The sequence below is a fragment of the Castor canadensis genome, chromosome 13 (genome assembly GCF_047511655.1).
Source record: "Castor canadensis chromosome 13, mCasCan1.hap1v2, whole genome shotgun sequence".
Lineage (NCBI taxonomy): Eukaryota > Metazoa > Chordata > Mammalia > Rodentia > Castoridae > Castor > Castor canadensis.
In genome coordinates, this window is record NC_133398.1 from 38,932,952 (window position 1) to 38,953,023 (window position 20,072).

At 43.3% G+C, this 20,072-nt stretch overlaps 2 protein-coding genes across 3 annotated transcripts in view; one reads left to right on the forward strand and one right to left on the reverse strand.

Annotated features, from left to right (window-relative positions):
- Positions 1–3,513: 3,513 nt before the first annotated feature.
- On the reverse strand, positions 3,514–17,546 carry Nudt2 (nudix hydrolase 2). The gene is made up of 3 exons (XM_020163829.2): positions 17,392–17,546; positions 6,554–6,687; positions 3,514–4,108 (listed from the first exon to the last, which is right to left on the reverse strand). The coding sequence occupies exons 2-3, from the start codon at positions 6,678–6,680 to the stop codon at positions 3,792–3,794; spliced, it is 444 nt and encodes a 147-aa protein (XP_020019418.1). The 5' UTR covers positions 6,681–6,687; positions 17,392–17,546; the 3' UTR covers positions 3,514–3,791.
- Positions 17,547–17,741: 195 nt separating this feature from the next.
- Positions 17,742–20,072, forward strand: part of Kif24 (kinesin family member 24) — a 67,495-nt gene continuing 65,164 nt past the window's right edge. Inside the window, exon 1 of one of the 2 annotated variants that reach the window (XM_020163832.2) lies at positions 17,742–17,890. The gene's annotated coding sequence lies outside the window, so the exon portion shown is untranslated. The remainder of the gene's footprint in view (positions 17,891–20,072) is intronic. The other variant, XM_074051592.1, reaches the window with a different exon arrangement.

Here is a 20,072-nt window from a genome sequence, read left to right on the forward strand (position 1 = left end):
GGCCCAGCATGGCTAATGGCTGCATCTTCCATCTTGTGTCAGGATGGATTGAGCTGGTGGTCCTACAGCCCCTTACATGGCATTTGCTTTTACTCTTATTTAGTTTAAACATATAGTAGGCACAAAGGTACATAAGAATCACTCTATTTTTTACTAATGGCTGCATAATATTCTATATCATGCATGTGCCATGTGCCAAAGTTTATTCAATAGTTCTCTACTAATGAATATTCAGATTATTTTACATTATGATATTATAAACAATACTTACTGAATAACTTTTTAATCCGTGTTTTTTTTTGTCAGTACTGGGGTTTGAACTGAGGGCCTCACACTTGCTAGGTGAGCATTGTACTACCTGAGCTACTCCACCAGCATTTTTTTTTTTTGAGACATTCTCACTGTGTTGCCCAGGTTAGTCCAGAATTTGCACTCATCCTGCCTTATCCTCCTGAGTGCTGGTATTACAGGTGTGTTCCACCATTCCTGGCACACAAATGATTTTATACTTGGTATTTTGAACTTACAATGTGAAAACTAGAGTGCCTTAGAAAAGGAGAACAATTGAATAGTGAAACTGTTAGAAGTTTGACCATTACGTAGTAATCTTGGCAGTCAGGATTCAAAACCAACAGAGTATACTGTCAGGTCTGGAAGGAGCCATCTGGTTCATCTCTGTTGTTTTAATAAGGAAAATGAGGCCCAGAGAGGTCAGAGCCTATCCAAGGTTACATATCAAGGTGGTGACAGAACGAGGTCTGACCAGACCACTGAACCACACTCCTGTGTGCGCCTTTGCCTCAGCGCATGTCCGAGGATGGTGTTTGAGAGGGTGTCTGGACACAGTGCATGTGAGAAAAGGAGGGAGGAAGAGTTCTGAACTAGAGGGCCAAGGACACTGGTCATTTTTTTTATTCATCTGTGCATACAATGTTTGGGTCATTTCTCCCCCTCCCCCCTACACTGGTCATTTTTGGAGAAAGGCTGGGAGGTAGCCCTGAGGGACAGGTAATGCAGCAATACATGACAGAAATTAAAAACAACCGCAAAAAAACCTTTCTAATGTGTAAGTTTCTAATGTGCAAGATGAGTTTGGAGAGAGGAAAAGCAGCCATAAGGTGAAGGGAACCCAGAAATTTCTGAGTATCCTGGGAAGGCCTTTTGAAGGAGGACTTTAGAAATAAAGCATTTCAAGCCAGAAGCTGCTTCTCTCTGAACTGTGGTCCTGTCTGGGCTCCTTCACCAAGCCAACCTTAGGAAGGACTGATTATCTCTCTAGAAAGAACGAGACTCCAGTGTCTGCCCTACAGAGCCAACTTCAGGACAGAGCAGGGCCCTCTTCCAGAGCCCATACGATAGACTCGTTCCCTGGGGAGATCCCTTTGGAGTGGAAGGATGACCACATTAGCAATCTCTTTACTTACCCTTGTCATGTAACAGGCTGATACTTCACCCACAGAACCTGGGAAGAAAGGACTGGACTCTAGAACTCGGGACTCTGAGAGTCAAAGGGTGGCAAACTGGCTGGGATCCTAGGGAAGCACTCCTTCAGAAGGGCTGGGGCAGGGGTCTTCTCTCATTTCACCTAAGTTCTGAACAGCCCCATCCTCTGGAAGAAAACTTTCAACATGGAAGCATTTCCTGAGCTGGGATAGCTCTGCTGAGGTCTGGCCCATTTCAAAATGTGGCATCAGCAGAGTGCTGCTCAGCCAATGGAGAGTGCTGGGGGGAAGACAAGTGGGCTTTGTAATGCTTTGGGGTCTCTTACCTCAGCTTGAACAAGCACAGCTGGCCAAAAGCAAAGTAGTAATAAAGGCAAAGCTTACTCACCTGTCACATCCCAATCTTAGTTCCACTCTCTTCCACCCTCATCCACATTCCATAACGTCCCCTGGGGTCCCACCCTGCTGTCATTTAGTTTTACAAAGAATGCAATTTATGGGAGATCTCTCTCACTAAGTACCTATATTCTAAAGGAACAGTCTGTAAGGCCCAGAGGAATGACCCCAAAGCTATGTAAGGTATTCTAAAGCAGTCTTCCCTCTGGCACCTCATCCTCAAAGCTCCTCACACATAGACAGGACATCTACCCATTTAAGCCTCAATTTCCCCAGCAATAAAAATTAGCAGCAAAATCAAGTTATTTTCCAAGTTCCTTCCAACTTTGATGTATGAGATTTTAGAGTTTTGAGAATCTATAGCCTCCCATTCTGAGAGCACAGGGCTGGCCAGCTCTTGTTAGGAGGCAACTTGTCTGTGGTTTGGCACCACTGCCCAGCAGGCATTTATTAAATCAGTGGGATGTGGTCCCTGCTGGCCTGGAAGAGAACATTAAGCTCCAAAAACTTCCTGCAGCAGGCGGCCTCCTTTGGAGAGTGCTGCTCAGAGGGGCGAGGAACAAAACCATTTAGATCCTTGGCTGTGTTCCAAGATCCTGTTTGCTAGTACTTCTGCCCTGTCTGCACGGAGAACCAGTGACTGGAAACATCTGGAATCCTGCTTAAGACAGGCGACCTCTCTCTCCTTCCTTTGGGGTGGCTGTTCTTGACTCTGGTAATCCAAGTTGACCTTTGCCAATGCCCTTTCCCTTCCAATCTTCTGCACTTCATTGGGCAACAACTCTTTAATAAAATCCACATGAACCCAGCTGCTAACAGCTTCTGGAAGGACTACAAGATCTAACACCTGCCCCTGCATTCCTTGAGCCCTAGTAGCAAGGGAAAAGAGGGCTGAGACCCAACTCTTGCACCTCTGTGTCTTCTAGTGGAATTGTAGAGAAAGGGAGTAGGCATGGGGAAAGAAACGATGAGAATCTGCTGAAGATGCGGAAGGCAGCTTCAGGTAAGGAATGCACAGTTGTAGTGCCGTGATGCTGGGTGGCCCAGCAGAGCTCTGTGAGCCTGGGCTTGCCTCATTCCCAGTAACCTTAACCATGTTGACAAGACTTATCACTCTGAAACAGGCCTAGGCTGAGAAATCAGAGTGCATGTTACTGACCTAATAGTTCTTCGGCCTCTGTGACCTGGGGAGCCAGAAGCTGTTAGCAGCTGGTTGCATGTGGATTTTGTTAGAGGACTGTTGTCCAATGAAGTGCAGAAGATTGAAAGAGTAAGGGCTTGGCAAAGGTCAACTGGGATTACCAGCAGAGTTCCTTAATCTCCAATCATTTAAGGAAATATTTACTGAATACCTACAAGATACGTGCCTGGTGCTAGAGAAGGATACATCTGTGAGTAGGACAAACTCAATTTCTGTACTGTAGTCCCACTCACTTGGAAATCCTGACTACAAGTTGTAGTTTTAGGGTCACTTGGTGGGGGTGGGATGCTTGGGTTCCATGGAAGGAGGGCCACTCTAGCAGTACTAGGTCTCTCCCAGTTGACCACCATTCCTTAGCTTTTCTGGGGTATAGTGTTTAGGCACAGGATTCTCTCTGGTTAAATTCAGAGCTCTGATTCACTTTAGCTTCCTTCTCCCTGCCAATGGCAAGAGTCCAAGGAATAAACAAACAAGTTAGAAGGATAGATAAGCTGTTTGAGATTTATTTATAAAGTACAAAGATGCACTTACTAGGGCTGGCCTTTTTAAATTATGATTTCTCCTTGTCTTTTTGCTAAGCTAAAATTCTTTCATGCTCTCATCTGAGAGTCCTGGGATGATTTCACTAATCTTTCTGCTCTTGGCTGTAATGAGCCAAAGACCAAGCACATCCTTCCCCAGACTGGAGAGTGGGTTCACCTCAGAAGGCCCTTTAGGATGTTAGGGAAACAAATGACTCTGCTCCATTCAGCTCAGGACACTGTGGAGCAGAGAAACTGGTGTCCTTCTTGGAGTGCTGCCTTCATCTCCTTGAACTGAGCCAACTGGCAGGCTTCATCCAGCCCTAGCCAACGGTAGGCTTGGTGCTCATGGGAGAGGCAGATCTCCACGTTGTAGTCCTTCACCTCTGCCAGCCAGTAAATAACTGTTTTAGGCTTCTCCCTGGCCACATAATTGAGCTCCTTTCTGAACCCCTCAATGATGGTCAGCTGGCTTGCTTTTATGCCTGCTTCCTCCTGAGTCTCCCTCAGGGCTGTTTCCAAGTCATTCTCTCCCGGGTCCACATGGCCTGGTTAGGAGAAAAGAGTGAGAAAAAGGAGGAAGTCTTCAATAGTACTCAGAGCTGTATTTTTCCAGATTAGATGATTTAAAGATAGGGTCTTAGGTGACTTTTCTAGGAGTTCCTGGGCAAAGGAAGTCCGGAGATTAGCAATATCCTAACAGGCCCAGGAAGGGGTGCAAGACAGGTAAGATCTGGTTCTCAGGATCTGAGCAACCCCTTCCCACTTCATCTTCTCTAGAGAGAGTGAACAGATTATGTTGTCTGGCGAGTCAGGTGTAGAGTACTGCTTCTCTACGGTAAATGAGATGGCTTCCCACAAACCCCTGGGCTTTCTTACTCTTCAGAGCGTTCTTCCTCTCATGTTCTCAGGGAATACTTTGCCCTTGGAAATCTTAAAGTAATTTTTCCAAGGAGGGCCAGACCTTTCTTGGCAGGGTGGGGGCTTGCTGCACAGGGAGTTCTTTGCCTACAATACAGTGAGGATTTAACACTGTCTACAGTTGGGCCCAGAAGCCCCACAGCCAATAGACAGGCTCGAAACCCTGCACTGCTACACCAGCAGCTGTTTCCAAGTAGCCATCAAGGCTTTTTCAAATTGTTTTCATCTTTTTAACTGAGCAAGGCCAGATTTCAGTTTCATAGGGAAAGTACTGATGGGAACTTAGACTAAGGACAAGCTGAGAGCCAGTTCTAAGAAAATTTGTTGGCAAGACTCAAATCCAAGCTGCCAAGAAACTGCTGTAGGAGAACTTGAAGCTCTACAGTGTAGAGCAGACCTCAGATTTACCCCTAAGGCCTTTCCCCAAAATTCTTAGCTTGCCCAGAAACGCCCAGGAGCACTGGGGAGGGTTCTGGTAACCTCTGTCTATTTATGGCTCTGGCAAGTTGCTCGTGCCTCTTGGTTCAGGAACTGTTGGAAAACTGTTCCCCTCTTGGTGTGGAGATGAAGCTACACCCTAGCAGTTCTCCTTCCTAAGGAGTTGGATAGCAGGGCCCTAAGTCAGTTGTTGTTGAACAGAAAACAACCAGGAACTAAGCACTTAACCCATTTTAGCTCATGGCTCTTGGGGAGTTTTCTCTGCATAGCACCTCCAATCGTGTACACAAAGACAAATAAGTAATGCACTGGAGAATGTGGGGAGGATGGGAGTATCTGAGCACACTCTCCCAAGAGAAACTATTCAGTTTTCTGCCCATGTATGATAACAGGGTAACTTTTCCCCAAGCCCAAGCGGGAAATGATTAGGAGAGGTCCTTTGACATCTTTTAGTGAGAGGAACCATGCAGTGTGACTTAGGTGATCAGGAGATAAGTGTGAATATTCCTATTTATACTATTTGTGACACTTCTATCTTTTTCACCTTGTTTCTCCCCAGTGCAACTCAAATGTGCAAAAACTTATTTTCTGTTCCCATTTCCTTGTTTTCTTCCAACCTTGAATCTTTGTCTACCTCCTGATCTCGTCTGGGCATTGTTTACACTGGGGTCCTTATCCCAGCGGGTATCAAAGTCACAGTAGGTCCCTACCCACTGACACCATCCCAATGACCTCAGCCAAGGATGGCTTCTTTCCCCTATTTCTCCCTACACAGCTTGGTTTCTTTTTCAAGACAACCTGAGGGGATCTTTCTTACTCTCAGAGATGGTTTCAGGAATGCTGGCGCCTACAAACAGATCTTGGCCTGGTCTAAGGCTCCAAGCTATTAGTCTTCATTGTTCTGCCTTCTGGAGACCTGACCAACTCCACCCTGGGTTCTAAGTAATGGACTCAGGGCAATAAGTGGCTGCTCAAACTGAAACCCAAAGGTCTCTATGATCTTCACAGCCTCCTGGTCTGAGAAGGGCCTTCCCCTGTCTCTCACTCCTCCACTCTGGTCAGAGCATACAGATGAATCTATGGAACCCGCCTTCTCTATTCTTCTAACACAAAACACAACCATATTCAGGTATACTCCAGAAGTCATACTCTCTGAGTATGTAGTTCAAAAAAAAAACCTAGTGATGGTAATACTGAACCCTTAAGGAATTTGATTAAATGAAATCAGAGAAAGGACTGGAAGAAAGTTTGGGATTTTTTTTAGTCAACCCCTTCTTTGACAGAATAAATACTCAAAACCCAGAATAATGGCATATGACCCAGTCATTACTCAACCTCAACATCCCTAATACCCAGTCCAGTGGGTTTTCTCCCATACAGTCATTCACCACAGAGGCTGGCGCTCTGGTGAATGATAGTCACAAAAACATCAGGTACTGCTTCTGCCCTGGGATTCAGTCACAAAATTCTATTTCCAGCTCTGCTCTGGTCTGGAGAAAGAATCAAGGGCTCCTCCCTACCCCGCCCCCTCCCCCTGCACAGTCACTGGAAAACAGCCTTGTGGGGGACTGGCAGAGTGGATTTATGAGCAACACTTGGCATTTCCCCGAGAGTCAACCCCTTTGGCCTTGCACCTTTGGGAGGAGTCCAGTGATGAATGCCATCTGATGCCTGCAGCAGTAGAAACTCAATTGTACTGTTGTCCACCTTGGGAATAAGGCGTCTTCGGAAGATGATCAAGCCACATGCTCTCAGAGCCATGGTCTATCTGAGAATTTAACAAAGAAGCAGAACATTGGGAAATGATACAAAACAGGAAGATCCAAGCTGAGGGGTAGCACTCTGGTGCTGGGCAGTAGCATAGACTAGCTAACAGTGATCTAATAACCCATAATAAAAGCAGCATACCAAGGGCCAATGGAGGGACTCCAAGAACCAGAGACAGACCTTTGTGTGTCACTGCAGGACCCTGTCATTTACCCTCAGTCAGTGTGGCCTCTACCTCAAGCCTCCAGGTCTCCCTACAATACTCATGGTTTGTGTATATTTGTTATGAGACTGGAGAACCTCAGAAGCAATTCTAATGAAACAAGAGAGATGCTGGACCTGAGAGAGGATGGAGTACAAGTATTATTATCAAACCCACAATTGTATTTTCCTTAACCTATATCCTAAACCCCTGAAGCTAAGAGACCCCAACAATGTGATTTTTGATGATTCAGAAAAGTCAACTGGACAAGTAGCTTGGTATATCAATTTTTTTTTTTAACAGTACTGGGCTTGAACTCAGAGCCTACACCTTGAGCCACTCTACCAGCTGTTTTTTTTGTGATGAGTTTTTTTGAAATAGGGTCTTGCAAACTATTTGCCCAGGCTGACTTCGAACCACTATCCTCCTGATCTCTGCCTCCTAAGGGGCTAGGATTACAGGTGTAAGCCACTGGCGCCTGGCTCCAAAACATTTTTTGTTATTTTTTTGTTGTTGTTTATTTTATCCATGTTCTTGAATGTGTTATACATTCATATGGTCCAAATCCAAAGTACAAAAGGGAAAAAATAGTAGGAAGTCTCTTTCTCAGCCTAGCAGAGGCAAGCTAGGATGGCAGAGCCTAGGTTTAGCTGACACTCATTAGCTGTGTGAATTCTTGTGCTTCAAGTTTCCTTACCTGAGATGGAACGATAACAGTTCTACCTGAAAGGGCTGCTATGAGAATCACATGATTTAGTTTTTGTAAAGTGCTTTACAACAGTGCCATATACATAATAAGCACTCGATAGATTTCTGTGTGTGTAGAAAAATTTCTAGAAGGATATAGCTCATTAATAGTGGTTTCTGGAAGATAAGAAGGGAAGCTTTCATCTTCTATCCCACATATTTCTGTACTGTTTGTAATTTTACAAAGAACATTTATTTTATAATCAGTAATATTTTTCCATTAAAAAAGACAACATCAAAAGGCAAGAAAGGGAGAAAAGAATACCTGCATAAGTGAAAAGAATGTCTGTCACCTGAAGGGGCACATGTAATCAAGGTAACAAAAATGTGCAACATTTTCTATGTAAGACCCTGTCATTCACTCATTCAATGACTACTGAGCACCTACTGTGTGCAGTTGTTCCTTAATATCCAAGTGATATTTGTTTCAAGATCCCCTTGGGGATACCAAAATCCATAGATGCCAAGTCCCTTATATAAAAATGACCTAGTATTTGCATATGCACATCCTCCTTCATACTTTGCATCATCTCCAGATTGCTAATAATATAAAATACAGTATAAATGGTATGTAAATGGTTGCTGAACTGTATTGTTTGGGGAACAATGAGAAGAAAAAAGTCTATACATGTTTAGTACAGACACAACTTTAAAAAAAAATACTTTTGATCTGAGCTGGATATGGTGGCTCACATCCTATAATCCCAGCTAGTCTGGAGGCAGAAATCAGGAGGACTGTGGTTCAAGGCCAGCTGGGGCAAAAAGTTATTGAGACCCCCTCTCCCATCTCAACAAATAAAGCTGGGTATGGTGGTAGGCTCCTGTCATCCCAGCTATGCAAGAGGCATAAATAGGAAAACTGTTATCTCAACCGGCCTGGGCAAAAATGAGACCCTATTTCCAAAATGGCTGGTGGGTGGCTCAAGTGCAGAGCAGGCTGGAGCTCCTGAGTTCAAACCCCCATACCACTGTTAGAAACATCAGAGACACTGCTGCGATCACAAATTAGACACGTGCTCTAAAGTTGATGGGCAAGGCAAAATTTACTTCTGTAGAAGGGTGTGTGTATGGTTCCGACCTAAATCAGGCGAGCCAGCACACACTGGGCAGAACCACCTCAGTTTTTGTCCCTAACACAGGACTGCCCCTTTGCTCTAACGGAGGAAGCTCGGGTTCACAGTCATTGTGTCTAAGGTTGAGGTTTAGGGGAGGGCTTAGGGGAAGAACAGACATGATTGGAGAACATGGACATGAAACTTAATTTGACTGGTGTACTCAAAGACAAAGAGGTGACTCATAAGGCGGGAATTTCAGGATTTTGGGGAAACTGAGGCCTGAAATGACTGTTTGACCTGAAACAGCAGCACCAAGTATAATTAACCTGTGTGCCAAGGGGACCTAGAAGCAGAGATTTCTTTGGACAATGATTATCCAAAAGTAGTATTTGAGTTTTAGGACATCCGATGACAAACAATTCTTTGTTTAAAGACAAACTTTATAGCTAAGTGACATGCCACTGAACACATAGACAACTGGGAAAATTAGCCAATATCCAGACAATGACAGACATATTCCATATACTAGGGGGAGGAAATGGGGTCAAACCCACAATCCTGAGATTAAGTCTCTATTGACTGAACTAGCTGTTTGACAGAAAAGACCCAATTTAGTTGATTCCCATGCTACCAAAAGGCAAACAAAAAACAACCACTCCCTCTCAACTTTTGGTTTGTGTTTGATTGAATCTATGATAAGGAGGGCTGACTCTACTGTAAGTACCATGCTATGCCTTTGCCCTCACACAACTAATAATCTCAAAGGACAGACAGACTCTAGTCAAAAAAGCAAATTAAAAATAATTACAGGGGGGAGAGGGAGGGGGCGGAGTGGGTGGTAAGGGAGGGGGTGGGGGCATGGGGGAGAAATGACCCAAGCGTTGTATGCACATATGAATAATAAAACAATAATAAAATAATAGTAATTACAAACAAGATAACATGCTACAGAAGAAAAACATGTGATAGGTAACCCGACTTTGTCTGAGGAAACACAAAAGGCTTCCTGAAAGAAGGGATGTTTGAGCAGAAGAGTAAAGGCTGAGTCAAAAGTAAGTCAGTAAAAGGAAGAAGGGGCAAGAATGTGTTCCAGGTGGAGGGTAACACCATGGGCAAAGGCCTAAGGTGGGATGGTGATGGTGGAGCCAAAAAAAAAAAAAAAAAAAAAAGACAGCTGCTGTCCTCCTCCAGCCCCCTTATTGGTGCTCAGTCAAGATGAGCTTGTGACAGTCAAAGGCATAAAACTCAGACCCAAACTGAAACCTCTTTGAGGGCAATTCTCAGGACAGCCAACAGATGGTAATGTTACTTTAGGGAAGAGAAGTTTCTTACCAAAAATCTAACACAAAGACCTTCCTAAACCTCTTTTCTTTCTTTGTAGTACTGGGGATTGAAACCACTAGGGAAGTGCTTTGCCACACAGTTACATCCCCAGCCACCCAAATATTTCTAAATCTGTAAAAAGAGTTTTTAATGCTTAGAAATGAACTCAAAGAGGGGTTCTGAAATGGTCTGCCTCTCATATGTTATTGGTGGAAGAGTAAATTAGCATATCCCTGAAGGAAGGCAATTCAGTAAAAATTATCAAACATTCTCTTAAACCCAGCAATTTCATTTCTAGGCATGCTAACATACAGAAATACATGTTAAGATGTTTAAACAAAGATGTTCGCTACAAAATTGCAATATCAAAAAGAAAAGAAGAAACAAATATTCATCAATATAGGAATGGTTAAAGTGTAGCGTGTGTGTGTATGTGTGTGTGTGTGTGTGTGTGTGTGTGTTAGAACTGAATGTGCTCCCTGTAACAATAGATTTTCAGGCATCTTAAGAGGAAAAAAAGTATGCTTCAAAATAGTATATATAATGAGATCTTTTTTGAGTCACAAAATTTATATGTAAAGCAGTAGTAGGTTTTTATTAAACACCGTGTTCTATTTTCCCGGATTCTCTATTTATGCTGAGAACTTTCCCCATTCTGGAAACCAGAAGGAAGCAACTTGTCACTGTAGAACTGGTGAACAAAGATTTCAAATTTCTGGCTCATAGTTCAGGTAGAAACAGAAACTGATCCCATGACTTTCCTAAAAAGATGATCAAAAAGTGTTAAAAAGTGATAGATTTAGGGTACCTTGCTCATGGCTTTGGAGGAACCCTATGGAATGAATATTGGAAATACTAGATTAGTAGAGGGCACAGGACTAGAAGGCACAGAACCCTGCCAAAGACAGGAAGCCTGAGTATGCCTCCATACCACTACCACAACTGATACCTCATGAGAAAACAAAGATGGCTGATGAGGGACTTGAAAGATAGGCCTTGAGTGGCCAAGGGGAGTCACTGGGAAGAGGACAAGGAAAGGCGGAGGTGGAGAATCTCAGGGTACTGACAGTGTAGCAGGTACTCAGAAACTGTTTTTGCTGAAAAGCACTGACTCCTCACTTGGGCTCATGAATTAACTAAAAGCAGAAGAAAAGCTTGGCATTCCTGTCTCCATTTTGTATCTGTCTCCTTTACTCTGAGTTTCTCCCCTACAATCACCTTGGGTTCCAGGAAAGACTGGATTGATCAGTAACATCTTTATGACCAGATCACAAAATTAGCCCCCCTCCCCCAAGGAAAGGATCAGCGGGTTCTCCAAATGAAGCACCCTGCCCCCTAAATGAAGACAATTACCTATAATGAGGAGGCTGTACCCTGGAGCAGGAGTAACATCTCATGGGAACCAGACTGACCTCTTTAAGTAATGACAACAATAATAATGTCTCTGGAACCCCTCACAGAGCCAGAACCGGGATAATGATTAACCAGGCCACACTCTGCCTGCACTGTTTAATTATGATGCACACCTTTCACCAGCCCCCCCCCCCCGCCCCGCCCTGATTCTTCTCCTATTTAAACCTACAGCTCAAGACTGCGCCCTGAAGACAGGTGACATGGCTACTCTGCCTCTTCCCATGGAATGCCTATGCCGTATGAATAAATATCCTTCCTCTGCCCTTCACCACTGCTCTTCTCTATTTGGCATATTGGGGTGAGTGAATGGTCAGACCTGATATGTGGAACCCCTGGAGTTGGGCCTGTGAACTAGAACTCCAGTTACAAGCATATAGCTTAGCAAGAATGTATCTTAGTGGATTCCAGTATATAAGGGTGACCACATCTAAAAACCAGACTGGCCAGCAGTTTATCTCAATGAGACAAGAAGAGCTAGGATCAGATGCTGACTCTCATCTCTACCTAAGCTCAAAATCACGACAGGACATGCTTCTAGAGATGTAGAACTCCTTACTGCCCTTTCAATTGCTTTGGCTGTTTGCTAGAATTCCCACCCCCTTTGCCTCATCTCCCACTCTATACATGCAATTTATCCCTTTTGAAGCAGCTAAGATATCACTTTCGCTATGAAACCTTCTGGTTTCTAATCACTCCATAAACTTCTGCTATAGGGTTCAATCAGAGAAGCAGAAGGCAATGGGTGACAGAAATTTAAGGATTTATTCTAAGAATTATTTCTTGTATGATTTTGGAAGTTGCTAGAGAAAGTCATGCAACTTTATCACCTACACATTTGCTATTGGGCTTGAAGTCTGTATATGTCTGTGAAACCAATAGTTGGGAGAAAAAAGCTGGATGTGAAGTGGAGAACAAGGACAAATTGGGACCTGTGAGATCAACTAGAATTCATGAAGACAAACAACAACCAGAGACTTCGTTTAACTGTCTCTAGGCTCACTGACATGGGTGACCTTCAGGAGAAGCTGAAGATCCCTGCCACAAAGCTGAATGCACACCTGGCTCAAGACTTAAGAGGAGCTGAAAGGGGGATTCTACAGGAGTTGGAAGAGCTATAGGCCTGAATACTATCCATCAACAGCAAGGTGTCGTAAGTATAGGCATGTCAGTGTCAAAGTACATGCACTGCCACTGGGCCTGTTACCCAGCCCTTCATAGTGTATTGGCTGCCATTTCACTTCAATTTTCCAAATCTTTTTTTCAGTGCTGGGGATTGAACCCAGGACTTGGTACGTGGCAGACAAGTGCTCTACCACTGAGCCTATATCCCCAGCCCCAACTTTTCAAATCTTGCACAAAATTTTCTTGTGGTTATCACTAACCTGGGATCATAAGAAGGGAATCCTGGGAAACACAGTTTAAGTTTAGCTAAACTGACACATTACAAAGCCACCATAAGCATGCATACCTAGTACAATAAATCTGTTGGGACCTCTGGCAGAAAGAGCTAGACTATGAGCTCTGTTTCTTTGGGACCCAGCACAGCAGCTCTCAACAGATGTTCACTGACTCAACAGAACTCACTCCCCACTTCCCCACTCAAACAAATGTTTGAGTATGTTCTGGGGCCCTGGGAAACAGCCCAGTATTTTCCTGAAGAGTGCCATTTGCATAAAAGTCAATGGAACCATTGTTGGAGGTTTTCTGTTTTTCTGGAGATGAGGGAACTGAAACTGTACAGGGGTTTGAAGTAGCCAGCTTTCACACACAGACTCAGAGTGGATTCAAACCTCAGGGGGTTAAAGAACACAGCATCCAATATGCAAATATGCCTGCAGCCAGGATTGCGGAGGTGAGAACTCCAGGCTGACAGCAGGCAATTCACACTTAAGAAAAGTGGCAGAGTGCCTGAGGTGCTTAGAAAAAACCTGAACAAAAAAACCCCTCAATGTCATCAGAAGGTTCGAGAAGCTAAGGAAAAGTGTTCTTGGCTTTCTCTATAGATAGAATTCTCTTATAGCCCAGGAGGTTTAGGACCTACATGCCAAAAAAGAATTTACAGATAAATGGCTATGCTGATGTGGTTCAATGCATCTATCAAATTAATCAGAGTGCTACTGCAGGCATAGTTCAACCCCCAAAGTCCTCATAAAATATATTTATTTACTTATTTATCATTATTTGTGGTGCTGGGGATTGAACCCTGGGCTTTGTGCTTACTAGGCAAGCACTCTATCACTGAGCCATACCCCTAACCCCATGAATATATCTTTACATACAGAAAGGATTCCTCAGCTCCTCCTCCTGACATTCCTCATAGTCTAAAATCCTTTTAAGTAGTGTTTCACACCACCATGTTATCAATTAAGTATCAGACTTACACTGTATAAAGTTCTGTACAACTATTGTTTCTAACCCTCAAGATAATCTTTTAAGGCCCGGCATGGTGATGCACTTCTGTAATCCCAGCACCTGGGAGGGTAAGGGAGGAGGATCTCAAGTTCTAGGCCAGCCTGGGCTACACAGCAAGATGCATCTTAAAAAAAAAAAAAAAAAAGACAATCATTATCCTCTCCAGTTTATGAGGAAACTGAGATATTAAGAAGGTTAAAATACTTGCCCAAAGGCATAGCAAAATTGTATATGGATTTGATTCAAATAAGTCTAACTCCAAAGTTTGTATCTTTTTTCCCCTTTCACAGCTTTGCTCATCATGAAAGAATAGGGCTTAAGGACACACAAATGGTTTATAAAATCACTTCAGTTTTTAGAATTCCTAGTATTTCATGTATATTCATGTGGAGGTTGTTTAAGATGTCTAGCTGGAATCCTTTCCAGCAAACAGGTTTTAGGTGGGAGGACAGAACAGTAGATGAAGGTCCTGGTACCCAAAGACGACTCTGGAAGGGAGAAAGTATAGCCTACAGCCCCTAAAAGTACCGATCTGAAAAGGGTTTCTTTGCTTCCACTGCTCTCTTTTACAAGGTAGGAACCTAAAACCCTAAATTCAAAGCCACACCCAAAGCCTAGGGATTCAAAAGTACTAAGTACTGGGCACACCTTTGATGCCAGCCTTGGGCAAGCAGATAAGCGTCTTAACTTGGTGACCAGAAAATTTTCCCAGGTCACTCCATTGTGAAGAGGAAGCCATCTCTGTCTGCTAACAAACAATTCCATGTGACTACTCACATTTCCCTCACTTCCCACATCATAAGAACCTTTGCTGCAATTTGCCAGTTTTTCTTCTTTCCTTTTGGTATGGACAGTAATGAAGCATCCATCCACAAATAAGGTTCTGTCTTATAACAACAATAACAAAAGGAGGAAAGAAAAAAAGAAACAAAAAAGAAAAAGCACCTAACTATAGGAATACACAAATATTCCCTCACAACTGCCATTTCTTTGTCATCAGAGACAAGCTGCTGAGTCATTTTTCAATCTTTGCTTATTTGGCTGAAGGAGGAAGCAGGAGATTTTACCTTAATGGCATATTGACTTCTAGGATGAGGCCAAAAATCAGAAAAGGTTGGAACAAAAGTTTTTCTTAAGGAAGATTTGTTAAGTGGACTATTAGTGCCATCTGCTGTTCAATTCTAGAACGCAAGCTTGGGGGACTTCTAACATTAGAGCCTGAAGGGATTCCTTTACTTATCTGTCTGTTGAGTGTGTCCTGTGTTGCAGGATTGAAGGGTAAATGTGGGCTGAATACTACAAAATCCTGACTTTATAGAGGTTCACAGTGTTGTGAAAGTGGAAGGCATTCAAATAGACAAGTTAGTGTATTTTGTGCACTATAATGGTATATGTAAGATGGAAAGATAGCAAAGAAGAATCTTTAGGACAAGGAAGTACTCCATAAGGATTCTGGAGGATGACTAGGAGTTTTTACCAAGCAGAATAAAGGTAGAGGCAAGGGGCATTTCAGGAAGAGGGAAGAACAAGTGTGAAGACCTTTCTAGCACAGATAACATTCCATTGGCACAAAGCTTACTTTATATTCTGTAGGCAATTGAGGCCTTTGACTTGTTTTAGGTAGGCCTATAATGTGGTCAGACTGACATTTTACAAAGACATTCTGACAGCAAGTAGAGAACAAAATAGAAGGAAAGACTAGAGGCAAGGAAACCAGTTACAAGCCTAGTCCAGGTGACAAATAATATGGAATACAGAGCCTATCAGAAAAGAAAGGAGGGGGTGAAAGTGAGAGATAGTTCAAGTAAAATTTAGTACTCAGGAGACTGAGGCAGGAAGATTGAGAGTTCAAGGTCAGCCTGACATACTAAGACTCTCTAGAAAAAAAAAAAAAACACCATAGGTACTTCTGCAACCCACCTTCCCCCAATTTGGTACATGTACCTTTCCAACCTGCCCATGTAATCTAGTATTACAAGGATTTTCATCCTCTTTCATCAGAAACATTACAAAACAGGAAAGTATGGCTGGGTTTGCAGTAATAAAGAACAAGTTACTGAATTAAATCATTGTTACTTGCAGAAACATACTTCCTCATTTATGAAATGAAGATAACACCTACTTTTCATGGTTGTAAAAGTTAAAACAGGTTTGACCTATCAGAGGTGCTTAATATGTAAGTCATTCCTATCCTTTGTCGTAAAAGGTCATCTGAAACCTTCTCTGTTTTAATGGCACCCTTTTAGCTTTTACTGATAATTGAATCAATAAATTTTCTGTAAAACAGCTGGTGAAACTGCTCACCACATTAAGTATTTTATGTGTAAAAATCCGTAAGATAAGCTGGACTTTGGTGGCTCACACTTGTAATCCTAGCTACTTGGGATGCTGATGATTGGAGCTAGCCCTGGCACATAGTTCAAGAGACCCTCATCTCCAAAATAACTAGAGCAAAATGGACTGGAGATGTGGCTCAAGTGGTAGAGCACCTACTTTGTAACAGGGAAGTCCTGAGTTCAAACCCCAGTCCCATAAAAAGAAATCAACAAGATAAATTCTTCCTGATGTAGATTTTTTTCTCTTTTGAAAATGGACTCCCTCCAGCACCACTTTCTTTCTTTTTTTGTGGTACTGGGGGTTGAACTCAGGGCCCCCCTTTAGGCTCTACTATTTGAGCCATGCCTCCAGCCCTGTTTACCAGTTAAGAATGGCCTTTTTTTTCCCCTTAACTGACAAATTTTGAGCTAAATTGAGTACTCAGTTACAGTAAGTACACCACAAACTGTACACAGCTGGTTAGTATATTGGTTTGTTCTTATGAGATGATAGCTTCCTTTTTTTTTTTCTTGAGAAGTTACTACTTGCCAGGCATTGTGTGAAATGTCTAACTATCATTATTTCACTTATCTTCACTGAGACCCGCTGGGACATTACTGCCACTTTTCAAAGAAAAAGGAAACTGACTCAGAGATGTGTCTGGTAGCCATTCAAACAGGTCTGCCCCGACTACCAGCATCATTAATCTTAACCTCTACTCTATATCAACGCTTTGCACTTGACAATTTGATTGTATCCAGTTTATATTAAGCTGCTGCGCCTTTTTTTTCTTTCATGAAGGTGGTGGGACTCTCGTGTGACCTTAATTCTGCTATTGTTGCCAAGATGTTATTCATTCAGTACATGAAGCAATTACAAAGTCTCTTCTGGAAAACCAGTAAAGGGTAGCAACAAAGTGAAAATGAGGCCTAGGTAGGAGAAGGAATGGTGTCTGGTCCCCTAGGTCCTAAGCCCTTGCCGGTCTCTGGGATTCCGACGACACTTCCTATCACCACTTGCATGGAGGCAACCAGGGATCATAGGACCACGAAACCTTACAGATAGAAAAACTGAGGTCTTTCGAGAGGCTGGGCATGAACTGCCCATGCCTGGTTGCCAGCTGGGAGGACCGCGTGTCCACCCTGCAGCGACAAGAGGTTAGCTGTAGACTTGCAAAGCAACAAGCCCGGGTTTCTCCACAGAAAGCTAACGCCAGGTGGGACCTAAGGCTACTCACCCGAAGCCAGGGAGGCAGGAGGCGGGCCTTGAACGGAGACTCTTAGTACACCAGCCAATCAGAAGAGTTCGATTGCACAACTCGCGACCAACAGAATTGAGCAGAAGAAGCTGGACTCCATCTAGGAGGTGCCGTTCTCTCACTGAGGTCACGCGAGATGTTCGCTCAAGAGGAACTATTGGTTGAAAGACGGAAATTAGGCGCTCAGCGCGCTGCTGACTTGGATCTCTGATTGGTCTTCTAGGGGAGAAGGCGGTGAACGACATCTGGATCCTTGAGTGCCCATTGGTGGGCGGTGAGGGACTACCGGCGGGCGGGCGACAGCGCGGCTGTTCGAATTGGCGCTTGGCGGCGTTGCCATGGGGATGCGGCCTGGCCGCCGCCGGAGGCTCACGGGTTGACAGGACACTCAGGTCCGCGGGCCTTGGGGCTCCCTCCAGGTGGGGTCATTTTCTCCTGTACTCAGGGCTGACCGAGGAGGAGTTCGGAAGCCCCGAAGGTGAGAAAGGGCAGAGGGACCCCAGGGGCGTCTGCCCCGCGCAAGAGGGTGCGCCAGCCGCCCGTCGAGCGCATGGGGAGACCGGCGTTTGTGCGGGACCTCTTCCTGTTTATCCAAACGTTCACCCACTTTCCTGCTTTTCATCCCCACATCTCTGCTTCTTCTTTAGCAATTATCTTGAAGTTTTTCTGAGTCCCAAAGTACCCTTGCCTTTGAACCGTGATCGAACTGGACTCTCCCGGAGGTTCCATTTGGCTTTGGGTTACTTGTGCCCTGCGTAAACCCCATTCTTCCATATAATTTTGAAGTCTTTGAGGTAAGACAAATCTCTCCCGACACACACACACACACACACTCTTACATGTAGTAAGTTTCCAGGAAATACTCAGTTGAATTTAATTCATCACAAATAGATTTTTTAATTCCCCCTTATTCCCTGCCCTGTTCCTGTTCTTTCTCCCATTCAGAGATTTTTTTTTTTTTTTTTTAATTTTGGGGAGCGGGGGAGGACACCTAATCTCACGTGCAAAAGGGCCTGAAAATTCAAGGTTGGCCCTTCCACTCTTTATGAAAGGCGAAACTTGTTGTATTGGTTGCTGTAACTTCCTGCGTTGACTTTTAGTTTTGGTCGACTAATACTTTTTGGTAGGGTTTTAAAATGTTTTAGTAGACTCCTAAAAGTATTCTGTTGTTTTATGCCAGAGAGTTAATCTCCTTTGAGCTTCTTAGTGACCCACAGCTATTGTCATGTTTTAAATGTGCCTTGGAAAATGTTTTAAGACATTTTTCCTTTGTATTTGTATTCTATAGAGAGGTTTGTAGTCTCTCTACAAAACATTGCAATTAACAGCTCGGTTAGGCTCCTATCCATTCATCAGGTGTCCATAATAGAATTGCATCACCAAGACTGTTTCATTGTTAATTCATGGCCTGTATATTCAGTCTCATTGCTGATGATTCTTCCTAATATCAAATTCACAGCTCAATAGTGACTTTAATGAAAGGACTGAAAAAGTTAGGTATAGCAGCTTTCGTAGTTTGGATTTGAAATGTCTCCCAAAGGCTAATGTGTTGAAGGTTTAGTCCCCAACCATTTTGCAAGTCATTTACTTTTTGTGTGTGTGTGTGTGATACTGGAGTTTGAACTCAGGGCCTACACCTTGAGCCACTCCACCAGCCCTTTCTTGTGATGTGTTTTTTTGAGATAGGGTCTCATGAATTATTTGCCTGGGCTGGCTTTGAACCTCCATCCTCCTGATCTCTGCCTCCTGAGTAGCTAGGATTACAAGCGTGAACCACTGGTGCCTTTACTCCTTTAGATCTTACTTTTCCTACCTGGAAAATGAAAGGGTTGAATTAGATTAGAATTCCTGTGGCTGTCCTATCAATTTAGTCAATAATTGATATCAAATAAACATCACTTTCAGTCTTCCAAATTAGTAGCTACCATTTACTGAGCACTTAACCCTGTGCAAGCCACTATTTCAAAGGCTTTGTATGAGTACTATATTTTTATTAGTATAGCATGTAAGTGGCTGCCCAGAATTTCACTAAAAACTTTTGTTTTATGTTGTTAATGAAAACCTTTGGCTATTCATAGAATGTCCTTAGAAAAAATATATTATGGTCCTCTCATATTCCAGTATAAGAGGAGCAGTTTCTTTGGTCTGCTGTTTTGTTATTTGCAAAATGAAGGGTTGAACTTTTCTCAGATATTTTCCAGATGTAGTGTTCTGGGATTGATCTGTTAACCCATATTCTCCATGTTGGCTCAGCAAACCTGTTCATAATTTGTACAAAGCAGATCCTCAACAAGGATTTGTTTAGTTTCATTTTTCTTAGTACTGGTGATTGAACCTAGGGACTCAAGCCTGCTAGCAAGCTCTCTATCACTTAAGCTATGCTCCCAGCCCTTGGTTTTTATTTTGTTTTTGACATATGGTCTTGCTAACTTTGCCTAGTTTGCTCTACCATGCCTGGCTAACAAGTTTTGTTAAATGAATAAGAGCCAGGTGCAGTGACACACATCTATAATCCCTGCCACTCAGAAAGTTGAGGCAGGATTGTTTGAGTTCAGGTTTCACCTTAATTCTCCTCTGATCATGCAATGTAAAGTAGGCCTTTCATTTTAAAGTAGGCCTGCTTTGTTTTTTCATTGCACTGTCACCATCTGAAATTATCC

What these genes read in the sequence shown, in the direction of transcription:
- Nudt2 (XM_020163829.2), bottom strand. Translation starts at nt 6,680, where the DNA reads ATGGCTCTGAGAGCATGTGGCTTGATCATCTTCCGAAGACGCCTTATT. An exon ending in TCACTGGACTCCTCCCAAAG is followed by an intron (nt 4,109 to 6,553) that starts GTGCAAGGCCAA and finishes TCTCCTAACCAG; the next exon opens with GCCATGTGGACCCGGGAGAG.